At 40.1% G+C, this 15,951-nt stretch overlaps 1 protein-coding gene across 4 annotated transcripts in view; it reads right to left on the bottom strand.

Moving 5' to 3' along the window:
• pax8 (paired box 8) overlaps window positions 1–8,918 on the bottom strand; it is an 11,499-nt gene extending 2,581 nt beyond the window's left edge. The window contains exons 1-10 of one of the 4 annotated variants that reach the window (XM_010783985.1): window positions 8,781–8,918; window positions 6,290–6,447; window positions 3,556–3,721; window positions 3,017–3,214; window positions 2,669–2,745; window positions 2,344–2,469; window positions 1,580–1,758; window positions 1,243–1,363; window positions 781–1,020; window positions 299–400 (exon numbers count right to left, since the gene is read on the bottom strand). In XM_010783985.1, the coding sequence (XP_010782287.1) occupies window positions 299–400; window positions 781–1,020; window positions 1,243–1,363; window positions 1,580–1,758; window positions 2,344–2,469; window positions 2,669–2,745; window positions 3,017–3,214; window positions 3,556–3,721; window positions 6,290–6,311 (1,231 nt within the window). In that variant the 5' untranslated portion in view covers window positions 6,312–6,447; window positions 8,781–8,918. The remainder of the gene's footprint in view (window positions 1–298; window positions 401–780; window positions 1,021–1,242; window positions 1,364–1,579; window positions 1,759–2,343; window positions 2,470–2,668; window positions 2,746–3,016; window positions 3,215–3,555; window positions 3,722–6,289; window positions 6,448–8,780) is intronic. The other 3 variants (XM_010783995.1, XM_010784003.1, XM_010784011.1) reach the window with 3 other exon arrangements.
• Window positions 8,919–15,951: the final 7,033 nt, after the last annotated feature.

The raw sequence follows: 15,951 nt of genomic DNA, 5'->3' as shown, positions 1-15,951 counted from the left end.
CACACACACCAGCACCACAGCACACACAGAACCACACACACACACCACACAAACACACACACACACACACACACACACACACACACACACACACACACACACACACACACACACACACACAGCTCACCAACCTGCCTACTCATTGACTCTTCCTGTTAATCTACAATTCTCTCTTCCTCCATCACCCTCCCTTGTTTCCTCCCTTCCTCCCTGTCTCATTTGGCTTCTTTCTATTTTCCCTCTTAATTCTCCATTTGACTTTTGTAATTCTAGGTGAAGACAAGCTTAAAAAAAGTACCTGCTACCATGCCCGTGATGGCGGAGGAGGAGTATCCTGACTGGGCCGGAGAGGGGATGTGAGGAGGGTACCCCGGCAAGGTAGAGCTCACCATGTCACGCCCTAAAAACACACAACACACAACTTTAACATCAGGAAGTTACTGTTTTATAGTTGTTACAGCACAAGATGCTCTCGTTTGCAGTTTGTTTTTGCAGCACAGAAAATTCACTGTATTGCAAATTAAATAATTAGTCATTAAACCAATTACAATGTAGTGTATTCAAGTTCTACACAAAACATCATAATTAAAGAAGAAAGTTTATGCCGACTGTTTCTAATTTCTGACTATTTAAACGTTCAATTAAATCAACCAAACATTGGATTTGTACATAATAAAAATAACCATATGTGCTAATTGCCCCCTGTGAGAAGTTGTACAACACAAATGCAAACACATTTATTATGAGCATGAACATGAATGAGATGGATGCCGTCATTACCTGAGATGATAGACTGACTGCTGAACTGCCCGTACACTGGTGCATGATGGGAGAATGAGTTGAAGGCGTTGGGGTAATGGTTGGAGTGGCTGCAGCTGCTGCTGAGAGAGAGGGGCTTCTGCAGCGCCTGCAGCTCCACGAAGGCCAGGTTGGACACGGCCATGTTTGGGGAGGGGCTCGTGCTGGTCACTTCTGGGGACATTTCCTGTTTCAGACAGAGCGGCAGGGGCTGTAGAGGGTCTGATGCGGCCAGGGTGAGGGTGGGTGAGAAAATGAAAAGGAATGGTGAACATGAGCGGAGTGACAAACTAAAAGTGAAATGTCAAAAACAAACAAAGAGTGAGTGGCGTCAGGATGTGGGTACGCTGTGTGCAACAGGCTGAAAGGTGCTGATGGTCAGCTTTTTGAGGGCTTCGACTTTGTGCTTGGGTCAAAGGTCATTATCTTAACATTAAGACTCACCGGTCACCATGGCGTAGCCCTGGTGCGCCGCCAGATTCCGTCCAATGGCGGAGCTGGATGTGGAGAGGCTGGTCTTGGCCTCGTCGAGGCTGCCATTAATGAGGGACAGCGGGTACAAAGTCTGGGGATGATGAACAGGGATTAGCTATTAGGGCATGTAGGAAAAGGAATAAACATGCATGTGTACACGTGAAAAAAAAAAGACATTTTTCAAGTTTCAAATGCATCTGAAATAAAATTGTATTTATATATTTTGTGTGCTTACTTAAGAGCTGCATTTAAGCATTAACACATTATAAACATGGGTGAATGTTGACAATAATAGATATGTTTTTACCTGTTCTGTCTTGCTGCTAGAGGCCGAGCTGAATGAGTCTGGGGGATAGTGGTGGTGACGATCAAACCCACAGTCCAGGTGCTGCGTGGCTGAGGAGAAGTGATCCAGTCTCATCTGTTTCCTCGGGACGCCCCCGCTGCCCTGAGAGTCAACGCTGTGCCGACAACTCTCCTGATCACCTGAGAGACGCGGAGGAGAAGAGGGTGAGCCAAATATCTCTTTTGCTTTTGTGACGTCTGAATATCCTTGGGCAAAATGTTGTTCCGAAATATAAAACTTTTTATCGTCAAAAGTTTAAATGCTGAAATGACTCTAAACCAAAAAAGGTTATCATGAGGTTAGTATTTAAGGGTGTGAATGAATTCTTTACGTGTTTTTTAAATGCTGCCTCAAAATTGTCTTTATGAGCCAACATTTTTAATTCAATGTATGAGAATTTTAAACTCAAAACTCCCTTTCTATGTTTGTGCCTTTTGGCCCACTCTGAAAAGTAGGTCAATAAAAGGTCAAATATAACATTGAATTAAAAATGTGTACTATTTTGAGTGAATGAATTAATGCCGGTGCCAATACATTGTGTACAACAGATATAATCAAAAACTAAACATTAACCTTAAAAAGTCGTAATTGGAAAAAAATGGAGCACCACCCCTTTCCATCTTTTAAACTCATACAAATGTAATGGCTTCCTCCCTATACACTGCCACAATAAAACAAAAATAATCCCAATAATGGGCGTCTCCTTCATTTGATCTAATTCTTACTGTCGTCATGGCTCCTCTTGCCCTCGGCGCTGGGTTGAGGGATACCCAACAGTCCGCTGATGGAGTAAGTAGAGCCCAAAGAGTCTGAGTGTGGAGACTCTGGAGGGGTGACGGCTGAACTCGAGACTGAGGGGAGATAAACAAAGACAGACAGATTTGAGACAGAGAGCGGAAATGATACTGTAGATGCCACAAGGTCACAAGCTTAATCCTACATGAGCGCACTCTATCTTTAACCCTCATCCTTCCCCGTCACATGATAGTTCTCGCTGATATGGATGGCGATACAGCCTCCATTGTGCATGTGTTTATGGGAAAGACTTACTCAAGGTTTGTCCTGGACTCAGGCTTTTTCCATCCAGAGGCAGGTTGAACGGCTGCTGGACCTTTGTTCGAATTATTCTGAAACAAAAATAACTCAAATGAGTAACTGGGAATTGTACCTTTACCACTAACTGTGAATGTTAGGCTTAATGATAGCATATAAAGCATAAAGTTCAGAAGTATCCTTTTTTTTTTAACCTTCAGAGAGATTTTAGCTTCAAATCACAAAATCTCTTTATAAACCTTCCTCATTCATCTTTCTTTGAACTCAAAATTCCACATATCTTCATGCGGCTGAGCCCCAGCGGCTCTCTGCTAACATGATTTCATTCATAATTCAGTTTGTCACCTGTTAATGGAGCTCACGCTGGGCACCGTGTCGCTGTCACACACTCCCTCCGCCAGCAGTCGGTCCCTGATTTCCCAGGCGAACATGGTGGGATTCTGTCTCTTGTAATCTGCGATTTTATCCACAACTTTTGGGGTGGCCACCTTGGGCTTGGAGCCACCGATCACTCCAGGCTTGATGCTGCCTGTCTCGTAATATCTGGAAGAGAGTACAACATGTGCAGTCATTACTTTAGGCTTGGTTGTCACACAAAAACCAGTGTTCCTACACTGGAAAAACTCAAACATTGACTTTAATTACATGTAGTATGTCAAAAAATGTCAGAAAACTGTATTAGGTTAGTTGAAAGCAATACTATTAAGTTTAACTGTTTTATTTAAACTCAATTGTATTGCTTTTAACTAACCTAATACTGTTATGTGGAAGCTGTTGACATAATAAATGTAATTAAAGTCAATGTTTTTTTTTACGTAATCAGTCTCTCAGAGGTCAAAGAACACAACCAGGCTGATTAACAGAATGTTAGGAAACTCGCTTACCGTCCCAGTATCTTGCTAACGCAGCCGTGGCTGACTCGGAGCTGCCGGGAGATGTCGCAGGGCCGGACCCCCTGGTGGGCCATGTCCACGATGCGTTGCCGGATCACCTCCGGGAGTGGACGTCCATTAACAAACATTCCACCTAGTTGGTTAAAACCCCCATGACCTGGGGGAGGAGGGGGGATGAACACTCATAAATGTCTAGGAACATGAGACCTGAGAAATGCCAACGTCATCACACATCTAAGTCACACACACCTGGACACACACGCTGCCCATCCAAAACTTACTTTTTAAGCTACCAAACTTTATAAAGGAGTGTATTATGCATCCCTAAAAGCTGTCCCTGTGGTCTAACCCTCATTGACAAAGGATGGATCACACAAACACTGCACCGCTTAAAATGACAAACACACACAAGCAAAGCTTCTTCCTATATGAAATGCATCATCAACTAATTTAATGTTGCAATGATAATGATAAAGTAGCTGTCAAAAAAGCATAAAAGAGGATAAAACCTGAGTGTAGCCCTCAGGGATGTTATAGCAAAGTAAAGTTACTAAATATATGTTCTATAAACCTATACTAAAGTAGATTTTTCCACAAACATGAGTATGATGTTGTCTCTCTTAAAATGACCTGCGACATTCATCATCCGTCCGTTAGCAGGCTGGAGATTAGCTCGGTCTTTAACTGTAATAAATAACTGTAGCAGTGGCGGCGTTGTCAGCATCCGCGTAATGAAGGTTTACATTTAAAAAGTCGAGGACACAGGAGGAGATGAAAGCAGCGAGGAGAAACAAACCTTGAAGAAGATTGTTATGTTCAGGGTTGATTTATTAACAATTATTTTAAAAGGGACATTTAAGGTGAAATGATCAATAAACTAAGGTTTAGTTTACGTTTTGAGGAGTCTATTTTAAATCATTTGTCACTATTAATTTTGTTTAGAAAAATAAGATTTTATATGAATATTAATAATGCATATCAATTTATTATGCCCCTATTAAACTTTGCCCAGCAGCAAAGCTTTAACTTTTAAATTGATTATTGTTTGATGACTTCCAGGCTTATAAATAATAATACCTGCAGGCTTATTCTCACAATTCTCATTTATATTCACTGATTAGTGTATTTTCCATTAATTATAAATCATGGTGTATTATTGTTATTTACTGAAAGAATATTTGTTTATATACTTTACTATGTATAGTACATTTGCATTTGACCATAAGAAGTTACTTTGGTATATAATGAGCAAGCTGATTTACAATGTCATGTCATTTAGATACTAATGCTTTTGTACTTAAATGCTGAAAATAATACAAGATCAGGAACAACTGCAACAAAACAAATAGAACTGCCACTATTTGACTGACATAACACAATCAAATATATTTTGCACTTTTAATTAAACCCCAAAGATCTGTCAAAGCCTGATCCTTTAAAACACCATCCTACAACAACAACAGAGCGGTTTTTCCCGGCAAACAGCAGCAGACAAAGCGCGCGCGCTGCGTTCAACAGCAGCAGCCTGCACATCTTCTCTATGGACTGCACGGTGGTGACTCTGCAAGAACACCATTGCTTTTAATTTAACCCATTGAGAGACGCTTCTCTTTTCTCAGCCTTTTCCCAGCTTTCATTTCCACATCAAACAGCGGCCGGACGAGAGGCCGAGGGGAGAGAGGTGGAGGGGGGGGGGACCTCTATTAACGCTGCCAGCGGAGTGTGGAAAAAAATCTCCCCGCCAAGCTTCATCAACCTGCAGGATATTAAAGCCGAGCAGACCCGGGGGGTGGCTTGCACGCGCACGTGAACGCGCGCAGTGCACTAGACACCGTGTGCACGCCCCAAAAAAAACAAAGAGTGAATTCATTACGTGGAAAAGTATAGCTAAGATAGATAGATAGATAGATAAATAGATAGATGTAGAGAGATCAGAGGAAGATTGCTGATACATTAATATCTGACAGCTTTGAGTGCCAACTAATTAATTTCCTCAATGTCCTGCACAACGACCAGAGGAAAAATAACTGTTCACTCCTTTAAGAATCAAAGTGCAGACAAGACCCCTCTCTGTTTCCCATTGTAGGCCTACATTCTCCAAACAGTGTCCAGTTTTGGGCTGAATGCCATACAGACAAGCATCCAACCCAGTTTTATTTCAAATTCAAGTGGAGATCCCAAAGTTCCCAAAGAGGCCAAATATAGGTCTGGCACTGTGTCAAATGATGCACAACTTACATGAAAGCATCACAGGACCAATATAGAGCTGTACACGTTCATAATGGTAACTTTATGTCATAGTTACTCCTTTATATCAGTATAAAAACATTAAATGAATGGTGTTACACATGATAATGTAAGCAGAAGGGCATTTTGTGACCGTGTGTATTAATGTACAGTTCTCCAATGAAGACATATTTTGACTAGTGTCATGTAGGATGCCCAGAGAATAAGCTACTGTTAAATACATAAACAAAACATGTATCCGCTTACAAGTAGTCCACATCATTGTGTGTGTGTTGAACCATTTATTTAATGTTTGCTGTTCATGAATACTAAATAGGGGATTAGGAAGATTATTTATTTCAAGCTTCATAAGGGAAAAATAAAAGGTGAAAAGTTGATGTTGAGGGGTTATTAATATGAAGACGGATCACAATTCTCAAATGTGTTCAGCTAAACTGTTCACAGGAGTCTGAGAGGCCAACTTTTGTTGTGTATTTACCTCTTCCAGCGTGGTTGGACATATCCCTGAGATTTTGGTCCTTGCTCCACCAGCTGAACGTGACGGTTGGCTCCACGCTGTCCCGGTTAAAGTGTTTTTACTCCCCGTCCTGTTTCGTCTGGCATGAGTGTGCTCCTGAGCGCACTGTGGAGCACACGCTGCAGGAGGACAGTGGTTTATCAAACTGGCTGTTTGTCATAAGGGATGCCTCTGAGCTCAAACACTCAGCTGGTGGCACTCTGTGAGTGTCTGCAGGGAAATGCAGCTATAAGATGCTGACAATTGTCTTCAAATTAGCTGAATCTGTCCGTCTTTCTCTAATTTAACTTTAAATAGAAGTAGAAATAGGCCTGTGTGTCTGTGTTTATGTAAAGAACTATAATTGAATAATGAGCTTTTGTAAAACATGAGAGTTCTTTTCCCCCTTCGGCCAGCCCAGATGGCTGCTCCTGTTATACATAAAATTTCCCTTCATTAACCGCTCTGTAATCAGGATTGACTGGTCTCATCAATCTCCTTTTAACTATTAGAACCAGAGGGTTTATTTTATTTTGGGTTTTTAACAGAAAAATAGAGAATTATATATGTGCATTGGGATGTAGAGTAGATTTGGTAAGAGGGAAAATAAACATTGGAGAAAGGAGAATCACTCAGGACTGATTGATTTACCTTAACAATACAAAAAAGAACCTGAATCAATTCGCCAGAATGTCTTAAGTGACATTAAAAAGGAAAATATTTTCTTAAAGATAGAAAGTGCTGCTTTATGTCTCATTTGTTGGACTCAAATTAAATGAAAACCAAATAAGAATGGACTTCAGAGATGTGAAAACATCTTCTGATCTCCACTCTTCACTAAAAGGGTCTAAATCTGCTGTACATATGGAAGCAGACATTGTCTGATAGTGAGCCTTCTTTCTATTGGATTAACTTCCAACTCCACAGTGTTGATAGCAAAACATTGTCATATTTTACATAAAAATGCACCCCTTTATTAATACACAGAGTCAAAATAGTACTGCTTCATTTCCATCAACTACAATTATTGGAATAAAATGTAATCAAAAATGTTTGAAGCCACTTTTAGTGTTACTCCATGGACCTGTTTTAATGCAATGTAAGCGTGTCAGTCAGGTGTTGTCATGTCCTGCTGGGTGAACACTTTAAAATTAACCGAATAATTACATTAATTAATAATTACAACAGTGTTAGGACAAGTAATGATTGACGACATCTGTAAGTTATAGTAAAAATAAAACGTATTCTCGTTTGCAGTTTATAACTTCTACTGTCTACTTTTGTCTTTTGTGTGGGGATTAACTTTATTGACATAAATATTCAAGTACACTTGAAAATGTAGTGCAATTCGTGTGAGTTTAATGAATTAACTTAAAGCTAAATGTAATTACAAACCTTTTGGTAAAATGTTTAATTAAAAGCAGCTGATTAGAATCATATTTCCAAAATTACACATCATTTAAAATGTGAGGTAATAGGCATGTCAAAAATAAAAATGTAGCAAAAGTCATATTATAGTTATAAGCCTATAATAATAGATAATGTAAAACAACATACATCTCAGTAAATACAAAATCTATGAATAAAGTAGCATTTGGTTGCAATTAGTGTTGGTTTTATAGGGAAGTAAAAAACATCATGACATTGAACGACTTGTCAATGTAACTGAGAGGCTCTTAATTATATTTTAGTACTAATGTTAATACAGTTTACTCGTATTAATTGTTCCTGTTAATAATTATAATTCATGTTCTACAGCCTGTAGCAAACTTGTTTTTAATATATTTTTAACAAGTCTGTCATTTTATATTTTAAAGTGACATTTAGCATTTTAACACATGTTAAGTTGTTTTTGTATTTGACTGTTTCTGTAAATTATTTAAACTTGCTTAATTTTTTCATGAACTAACAGTTTAAGGAACAATTCAACATGTTTTGGTATTTCATTTCTTTCTTTTTTTCACAGTCATTTTACGAGTTCAACTCGCCTGCAACAGATGACAGAAAATATAATTGTTAAGAAATCAAAACTACAGCTTTCAGACAATTATTTGGGCCCAAAGTAATTCAAACGGATATTGAATGAAGCTATATAAGAGAAAATACAAACACAAGCTCTTCACTTCTGGAAAATTTCCCAAATTATTCAGCTCTTTCTCTCAATGGCGACAGCTTTTATTCGGTGAATTTGGATGATAATTATTGTCTTTTAAAAAACTTTCCGCAATCTGAAGATGGGTCACCCTTTTACACCTTAATCCCAATAAACAGTTTTTTATTACAATGCCTAATTTGTCAATGTTTCCCCAAATCAGAACGACATTAAGCCTGCTGTCTTGTGCGTATTTTGGGGATAATTGAAGCCTCCTCTGCTCCGTTTACATCTCGCTGTGTGTCAGGACTGCGGACCGATTCATCCATTCAGACATCACATAGCATTCATAGAGAGGGAGAAATTAAAGAGAGATCTTACCTTTTTAACAATGCCTCTCAAATTAAAAACGTCCCCCTGCTGCGGAGTGCGGATCTTCTGATATATTATCCAAAACGATGAGGACTCTGGTGGTTGTTATAATAAAACACGGTGTGTGTCGGAGGCTGCTGTGTGTTGTGTGTGTGCGCTGCCAACACTCAGCCAGGTTTTATCCAACCGGGGCTGCGCGCAGGAGGGAGCCCTGCAGCCATTGGAGGAGGAGGAAGGAGGGGGTGTGTTTTATGGGAAAATAGAGGAGCAGCCCCCAACAAAAAAGAGAAGAATACAAAAAAAGAAAAAAGAAAAGATGACTGACCCTGTGTTTTGATGGCATTACACCCGCGGAGTGACTGTATACGGAAACACTTGTCAAGGAGACGGCTTGTTTTCCGTTCACCTGCAGCGACAGCCCCGCTTTAATTAGACTGTACGCGCAGTGACACCGGTCCGCGCGCCGCTTTCACACGAGTTAGTGTCTGATTTTCTGCTATTAGTCACAGTTTATCCCTGACAGGTACACTACACCTGACCGAGGAAAGTAGTTGCAGTTTGAACACGGAAGTAGAAGTTATCGTGACCCAAAATATGTTTTAAAACTTTTTTAATTGGGGACTTTTTTGTGCAAGAAGCAGAAATGCGTAAAAGCAGATTTTCGGTCCAAGCCTCAAACCTTCATTTCTGCAAAGACATTTAAGATGGATGTGGTTCTTATCGCCAAATAGCCTATTGTTGTTTCCAAGCTCAGACAGTGAATCAAGATGGTTATTAGGGGGAGGAAATGCTCATAAACAGTAAATGTCTTTATTCAATTATTGCATTTGTCACGAAGACATATGTTTTCTTCTTTTCTTAAATTAGTTAACACATCTTAAATCATGAAACAATATCAAATCAGGTGGAAGATGAGTCTATTTCTTGTCAAATCTGATCTTAAATTGCATTCTAATTAAGATTAATTTGGAATCTAATGGAAAGCCTAAAAACAAAGAGTTCATGGATCAAATTTGATTGTCTTGCTCTTTTCCTGAAATGCATTTTCTGAATGAAATTAGATCAAAGCATAGCAAAGGCAGATTTACTCTTCATCTATTGGCTAGATAAAATATATAGAATTAAAACTCGCTCAGAGCATGCATGCAACCGTTGTGTTGCTTCCTCGGAATGCTCTAAATTGTTTTGCTAAAGGAGTTTTTTGCATGCATGGAAACGGCGTGAAGCTTCATTGAAGTGAGTTGATTTTACTTTCTGCCCCGCGTGAAACAGGGCTCGTGATGTCACACCAGGGTTTCAGGAACCCCCTGAGTTAAAACGCTGTTAATGTTGTTTCTCACAAGCCTGTAAAACAAACACAGCACCTCTAATGACAGCATCCATGGCACCGTGTCGCCTGTCTTATAGAAAACCAGGTTTATACATCAGCCATTTGGAGCTTTTCCTTTTCTTAGGGGAGTTTTAATAAGACAATATAAAACACATAAAATACACTTTTTTTTACCTAAAGTAGCGGTTGATCTGAGATTGAATTGATCCAGCTTCACGACAGGCTTACAACAAGAGAAGGGAACCTAAAAGCAACATCAGTCCTTATCTCGTCAGCTTGTGATTGAAGTCCTTCTTTCTTCTGCCATCAGGGCCTCTGCAGGACAATGGGGCGACTGTTTTTAAATAAATACAACCGTCAGGAGACTAAAGGGAATCATAACCTGAGATGGAAACCGAGACAGTCCTCTAAAGTGACCAGAGAGAAATTACAAGTGCCCGGAGGGGAAAAGTGGCAGAAGAAAGAGAGGTGACCGAGAGTTTAACAAGGGATTAAACTCTCAGATTGGTATCTATCATGATGATACTGTGAATTAAAATAGAGCGTAATTATATGGTTCAACTTGCCAAGGGGCAGGAGTCACACACGCCCTAAATCCGGACTCATAACGCATAAAGGCTGATATTCAGAAAAATGTCCTGAAGCATCTTCGCGATTTACTCCTTCGTTCATGCACTTTGGATGCTGATAGATGTCAATCATGCCATTTAGGATAGGTGTCGGTAATTCAGAGAGAACATTATTCCTTTTAAATGCCATCAATTCGCTGCTGACAACAGTGAAAGGAGAGGAATAGTTGATCATAATGTAATTTTAACTGTGGAAACACATTCAGAGAAATCCAAAAAGACATACACACAGAAATGCATTTTCGTTATAATTACTGTTATTATTGGCTTTATAGTGACTCAAATCATTATTTTCAAACGAAACAAATTAAAAAGAGTTGGGAGAAAATTACAGTTTAACAAAAAAAATCTAGAAATTCTACTAAGTATACATTTTCCAATGATGCTATTTGTCTCAATAAACAGACAATTTAAGAGGTTTTTTTTTATGTAGGCCTACGGCTACATGTAATCGTGTTACTACTGAGCGTAAAGTTGACGAGGTGCAGCTACATTTTGAAAATCATTTTAGAAAAATAAATACAAGTAAGAATGCTGTTGTAGAATATGTTTTAATATGTTATAAAACGATGCAAAAAATGATTATTTCCACACTAAACCTCGTCAGATGTGAGGTGCATGTTTTCTCTTTCGCCCTTCGTGCACTTAAAATATGAGCATCCCAGTGCTGAATTATGTGTCAGAGAGATTCATAAAACACAGTTTGTCAGACTACATCAAACCTTCAACACACGTATTGACTCGAGTATGCTTCTGAGTTTCTATTAAACTGGTTCAGAATCATTTAGCAAGGAATACAAATGTTGAGTGCCGAGTGGTATTAAAAGTGCCCAAACATTATAATGGGACACATTCTCATTTTAGGAGAACAAGTGAGTTTGCTGCCCTTCTTCCAGTAACAACATTCTATCAATGAACTCTGAATGAAAAATGCAATGTGTATTTTCTTTGTTTCTTGTCTCCGGGTGTGTCTTGTTGACAGTTCTATCTCCGGATTTACTTCGCCAAGCAAAGTTTTTATGTCCGCAGAAAAAGCAGCGTAACCTGCGGCGACAGGTGGCAACAAGAGGAGAGGGTAAAAGGTCAGAGCGAACACTTCCGAGTGCCGAGATAAGGACACATGCATAACTATTTTGCTGCTTGTATTTCAACTCTTCTCTTAATTCTAATGCAGAGCACAAAATAATTTGGAAATGACTGAATTTCGATGGAAAAAATCAGTGGTTTAAGATCACATCATGTTGTGTACAGGCTTTTAGTAATTCTGCACGTATATCACATTCTAGGATAGGGATATTAGAGAAAACAACTTAACTAAACTTTACAGGTCAAATTAAAGCACCATAGATAATCTAAACTGTAAATAATAACATGGAATATTAGAAATAGGCAAAAACACATTGCGCACAGTTTGGAGCAGAATTACCTCCGGTAAAAATCAATTTCAAACCACAAAGTAACTTTAATACCGGTTTTTAATTTTAAATATTTGTATATATGTTTTCTTTCCTTATTCCCTCAAAGTGTATCCTCTCTTTTAATTAATCCCTCTCGCAAACTAAGCAGAAGTGTGACTCGCGATGCTCGCTCCCGTACTCACTTATGCATCGCACCTCTGCTCGTCTGCGCGCTCCCGCAAAGATGAATGCTTCCCGTGGAAAAAGCACCCGCTTAATGACAACTTTTATAAATCTAGCAAAGCGAGCGCACGTCCTCTTTGTGGTCAGCGAGTCGAGATGAGCCAGATAATTAGGTCATAATAGCTGCAGAAACACCTCACTATTGATGATCCCATTAGGGCGATGATTTCCCATCCCACAAGTGCTGAAACGTGTATTTTTTGCCTTTTTACTTGGTTAATTTGGACATTCCCGGGAGAATATTTATATATTTTGAAAGATATAGTCATAGTTTGTTCACTGAAATGTACTTTTTCTGTCTTTAGGCTTAATTCCTGGAGAGTGCATTCTGATAAGAGCTTTTTGACGACACCAAATGTCCCAGTGTGCCATAAGAACTGAGACATACCTCCATTAAGAGTAAGTGAAGTCCATATGAGTTTTGTTTAACCTCTGTATGTATGTCCTGCCAATTTGTTACCACACGGGATTCAGTCATGTTTTTGTGTTACTGTCATGATCTATGTGTTGCCCATCTCTTTTCAGCTTTTTCCCCTTGATCCTCTCAGTGCCGCCCTCTTTCTCCCTAGCAGCCTTTACCATCTGTTTTGGCTCCCCTCCATTCTGTGCCCTCATCTTTTTCTCCTTATCTTCCTGTGTTTTGTGCACTGTCCACCCTCCCTCAAGCTTTGTCTGTCTTAGTCCATCCCCGTCCATTGTTCCCCCTGTGCCTCCCATTTCCGCTTTGGTGTTGCCCTCTGACCCCGCACCCTGTCCCTCCTGCTGACGTTCCCCCCCGTGCAGGACCCCAAATCTTCTTGTTCTTCTCTTGACTGCCCCCCCTTTCAGTTTTTTTTGGGGGGCTAATAACTGTTGCCAGCAAGCCCCAAACAAAATCCCAGCGTGATTGCTATTGTGAGGCCCACAATGGCATACAGGCAGTAATGGCCATTAGCAACAGAGGGGTTTGGCCTGGGAGTGGTGTTTAGTTGTGTTTAGCCCACATTCAATTTGGACTGGTGGTCAGATGGGAACTCTTCAATCAAGTTTTTAATCAGCTCTGTTTCTGCTGGCATATTACCGACCATATCAATTTTTTCCCTCTTCTAAAATAATGTAAGAATTGACCAACTTTAATGATTTATCTGAATGAGTTCAATGTGGGTGAGACTGACCACAGACATACACTCACCCCCATCGACACACACTAGTGATTGTGGTAGACTTTGATGATCAGAGCGGTCCATCACAGTGGACCTCGTCTTCATGCCTGTCAGTCAGAGTCGGTGTCCATGGAGACGGGCATCACATAGGTGGCTATGATGGTTTCTTGGGTGCGGAGATGAAAGTCCTCATGGGAACTCAGGTGCTGCTCTTACAAGTGGAGAACACCGAGAGAAATGGATAGTATAAGAGACTCAGTATAACAGCAGGGTTGCTGTAATGCAGAAAATGTCAAAGCACAAGTCTGTTAGCTTAGGAAATGTCTGCGAGAAAACCAAAACACTTTGTTTCATCATCTGGATTAGTGTCCTGTCACTGTCTGCTTATAATTAACTTGCTAAAGAGACACCAAAAAATTGTGTTAGGGCCACCCCAGAGAAATATTTTGTTATTCAGTGTCTTCCAGGAACGCTTAACATTCATGATTGGTTGAACTTAAAATTGTACATTTAACCAAATGTTCTTTAGTAAAAAGTAGTTCCACTGTTAGCTGGCATTCAATCAGTGTTTTTTTCCAACGGTTTTGCCTAAATCTCAACAACTGTTGAATACATTGCCATAAAATGCTGTACAGACATTCATGAGGATGAACCCTACTATCTTTGGTGATCCCCTGACTTTTTCCTTCAATGCTTTGAGACTGACATTTGTGCTTTGAAGTAAAATCTCAACAACTATTAAAACGTTTCCATGAATATTGGTTCAGACATTCGGCTCCAATGACCATCGAGTCTAAGTTTTCTTGTAACTTGGGAGTGGTCGTTAAAAATACCCCAATACTATTATTTTCCATTTGTCTTTTTGCTTGAGACATCTGAAGCATCTCTTTACCCTTAACTTAAAGACCCAAACTATTATGTATTCTTGCAGTAATTTTACTTGGAAATATTTGACAAGCAGATAAAGTGTCTGACCCATATGTAAAACCAGTGAACTGCAAAAATGAAAGGTTTAGCACCACATATGTATTGTCTATCTTGATATGATAGACACTTTTTAAAGTCGAGGTGTGTTTATCTCCACACATCTAATTCTCTATTTATTAGGCTGATATAATGTGAGTGTGACTGACTTGAGTATATTTGTCTGTCTCTGCTGTCAACAGACGATAAAGTGGAGCCAAATGTTAACACTGTGTGGGAAACAGGCATTAAGAGAGGCAGAGAGAGCGCCTGCAGATTTACTGCCGCGATGTCCCACTGATGCGTCGTGTTTGACGATTATGGACAGCCCAGGGTAATAGCAATGTAATTAGGCCTTTACTGTCGTGTAATTCTCCGTCAAGCACATTGTCAATAGCTTGGTTGATGAGGTTGAAAGTGAGATTGGAATCCAGTGACCCGGGTCAGCCATCGTAATACGGGCACTCACACATCAACACACACACAGGCAGAGTGCTTGTAATGCAGTGTTGATGCTGTGATATTTGCTTTTGTCCCAGTGTTGATCTAAGCTGACATTATGCTGTATGGCCCTGATCGCTGTTTGTCTGAGTGTTACATTTGTCATCCGTGGGAGGGCAAACGAGGGATCAGGAGGACTGGAGAGCAAAGTGAGAGAGAGAGAGGGAGAGAGAGAGGGAGGGATGGCAGGTGAAGTAGGGAGTGAAAGAGGGGAGTTAAGGGGGGTGTATGTGCTCATCTCTTGTGTGTCAGTTGCAGATCTGCTGGTGCGGAAGCAGATCTTTTCCCTCAGTGACTCTATTAATTTACCTCATTTATCTTAACCACCTCCCCCTCCCCCCAATAAATACTGGAGACCTCAATCCATGTGTGTGTGCCAGTGTGTTTGTGCGTGCACGTGAACAACCATATATCTGTATGTGTGTGCGTGTGTATGTGTGTGCGTGATGGAATAAAAACACAGCAGCTCCCCTTTCTATTCCCAGAGGACAAATCCGTGGCGGAAAAACTCATTTTCCTGCAAATAGTTTGTCAGCCAAGCTAGGAGGAGTGATAAATTATCACAGACGTTAGGTGAAGGAGGGTGACTGGAGGAAGAGGGAAGCCCTCTCTCTCTCCCTCTCTCTCTCTCTCTCTCTCCCACCTTTCTCTCCTCACTCACTTTCTCAAACTACTCCTCCCTCCACTTCCTCCCATCATTTCTATTTACCTTTGATTTCTCTCATCCTGCACCTCACATGTACAGAAAGCTTTGATCATGATACATGCTTTTCATGTGCACCAATAACAAAAACATGTGGGCAAACACACGCACGTACACACCTCACAAACACACACCCACACAGTGCGAGTTGGAATTGGGAAAATGTGGTTGCCCCTACAACTCAAGTGTGACTCCCCATTCCAGATGATAAATTGATGGCCAGAAAAATGGATTTGTTTTCAACTAGTAACACATCAAAGAAATAATAATTC

Source organism: Notothenia coriiceps, unplaced genomic scaffold (genome assembly GCF_000735185.1).
Source record: "Notothenia coriiceps isolate Sejong01 unplaced genomic scaffold, NC01 NC01_scaffold00000666, whole genome shotgun sequence".
In the NCBI taxonomy this organism is placed as follows: Eukaryota; Metazoa; Chordata; class Actinopteri; order Perciformes; family Nototheniidae; genus Notothenia; species Notothenia coriiceps.
This window is presented reverse-complemented; position numbering and strand designations above follow the sequence as displayed.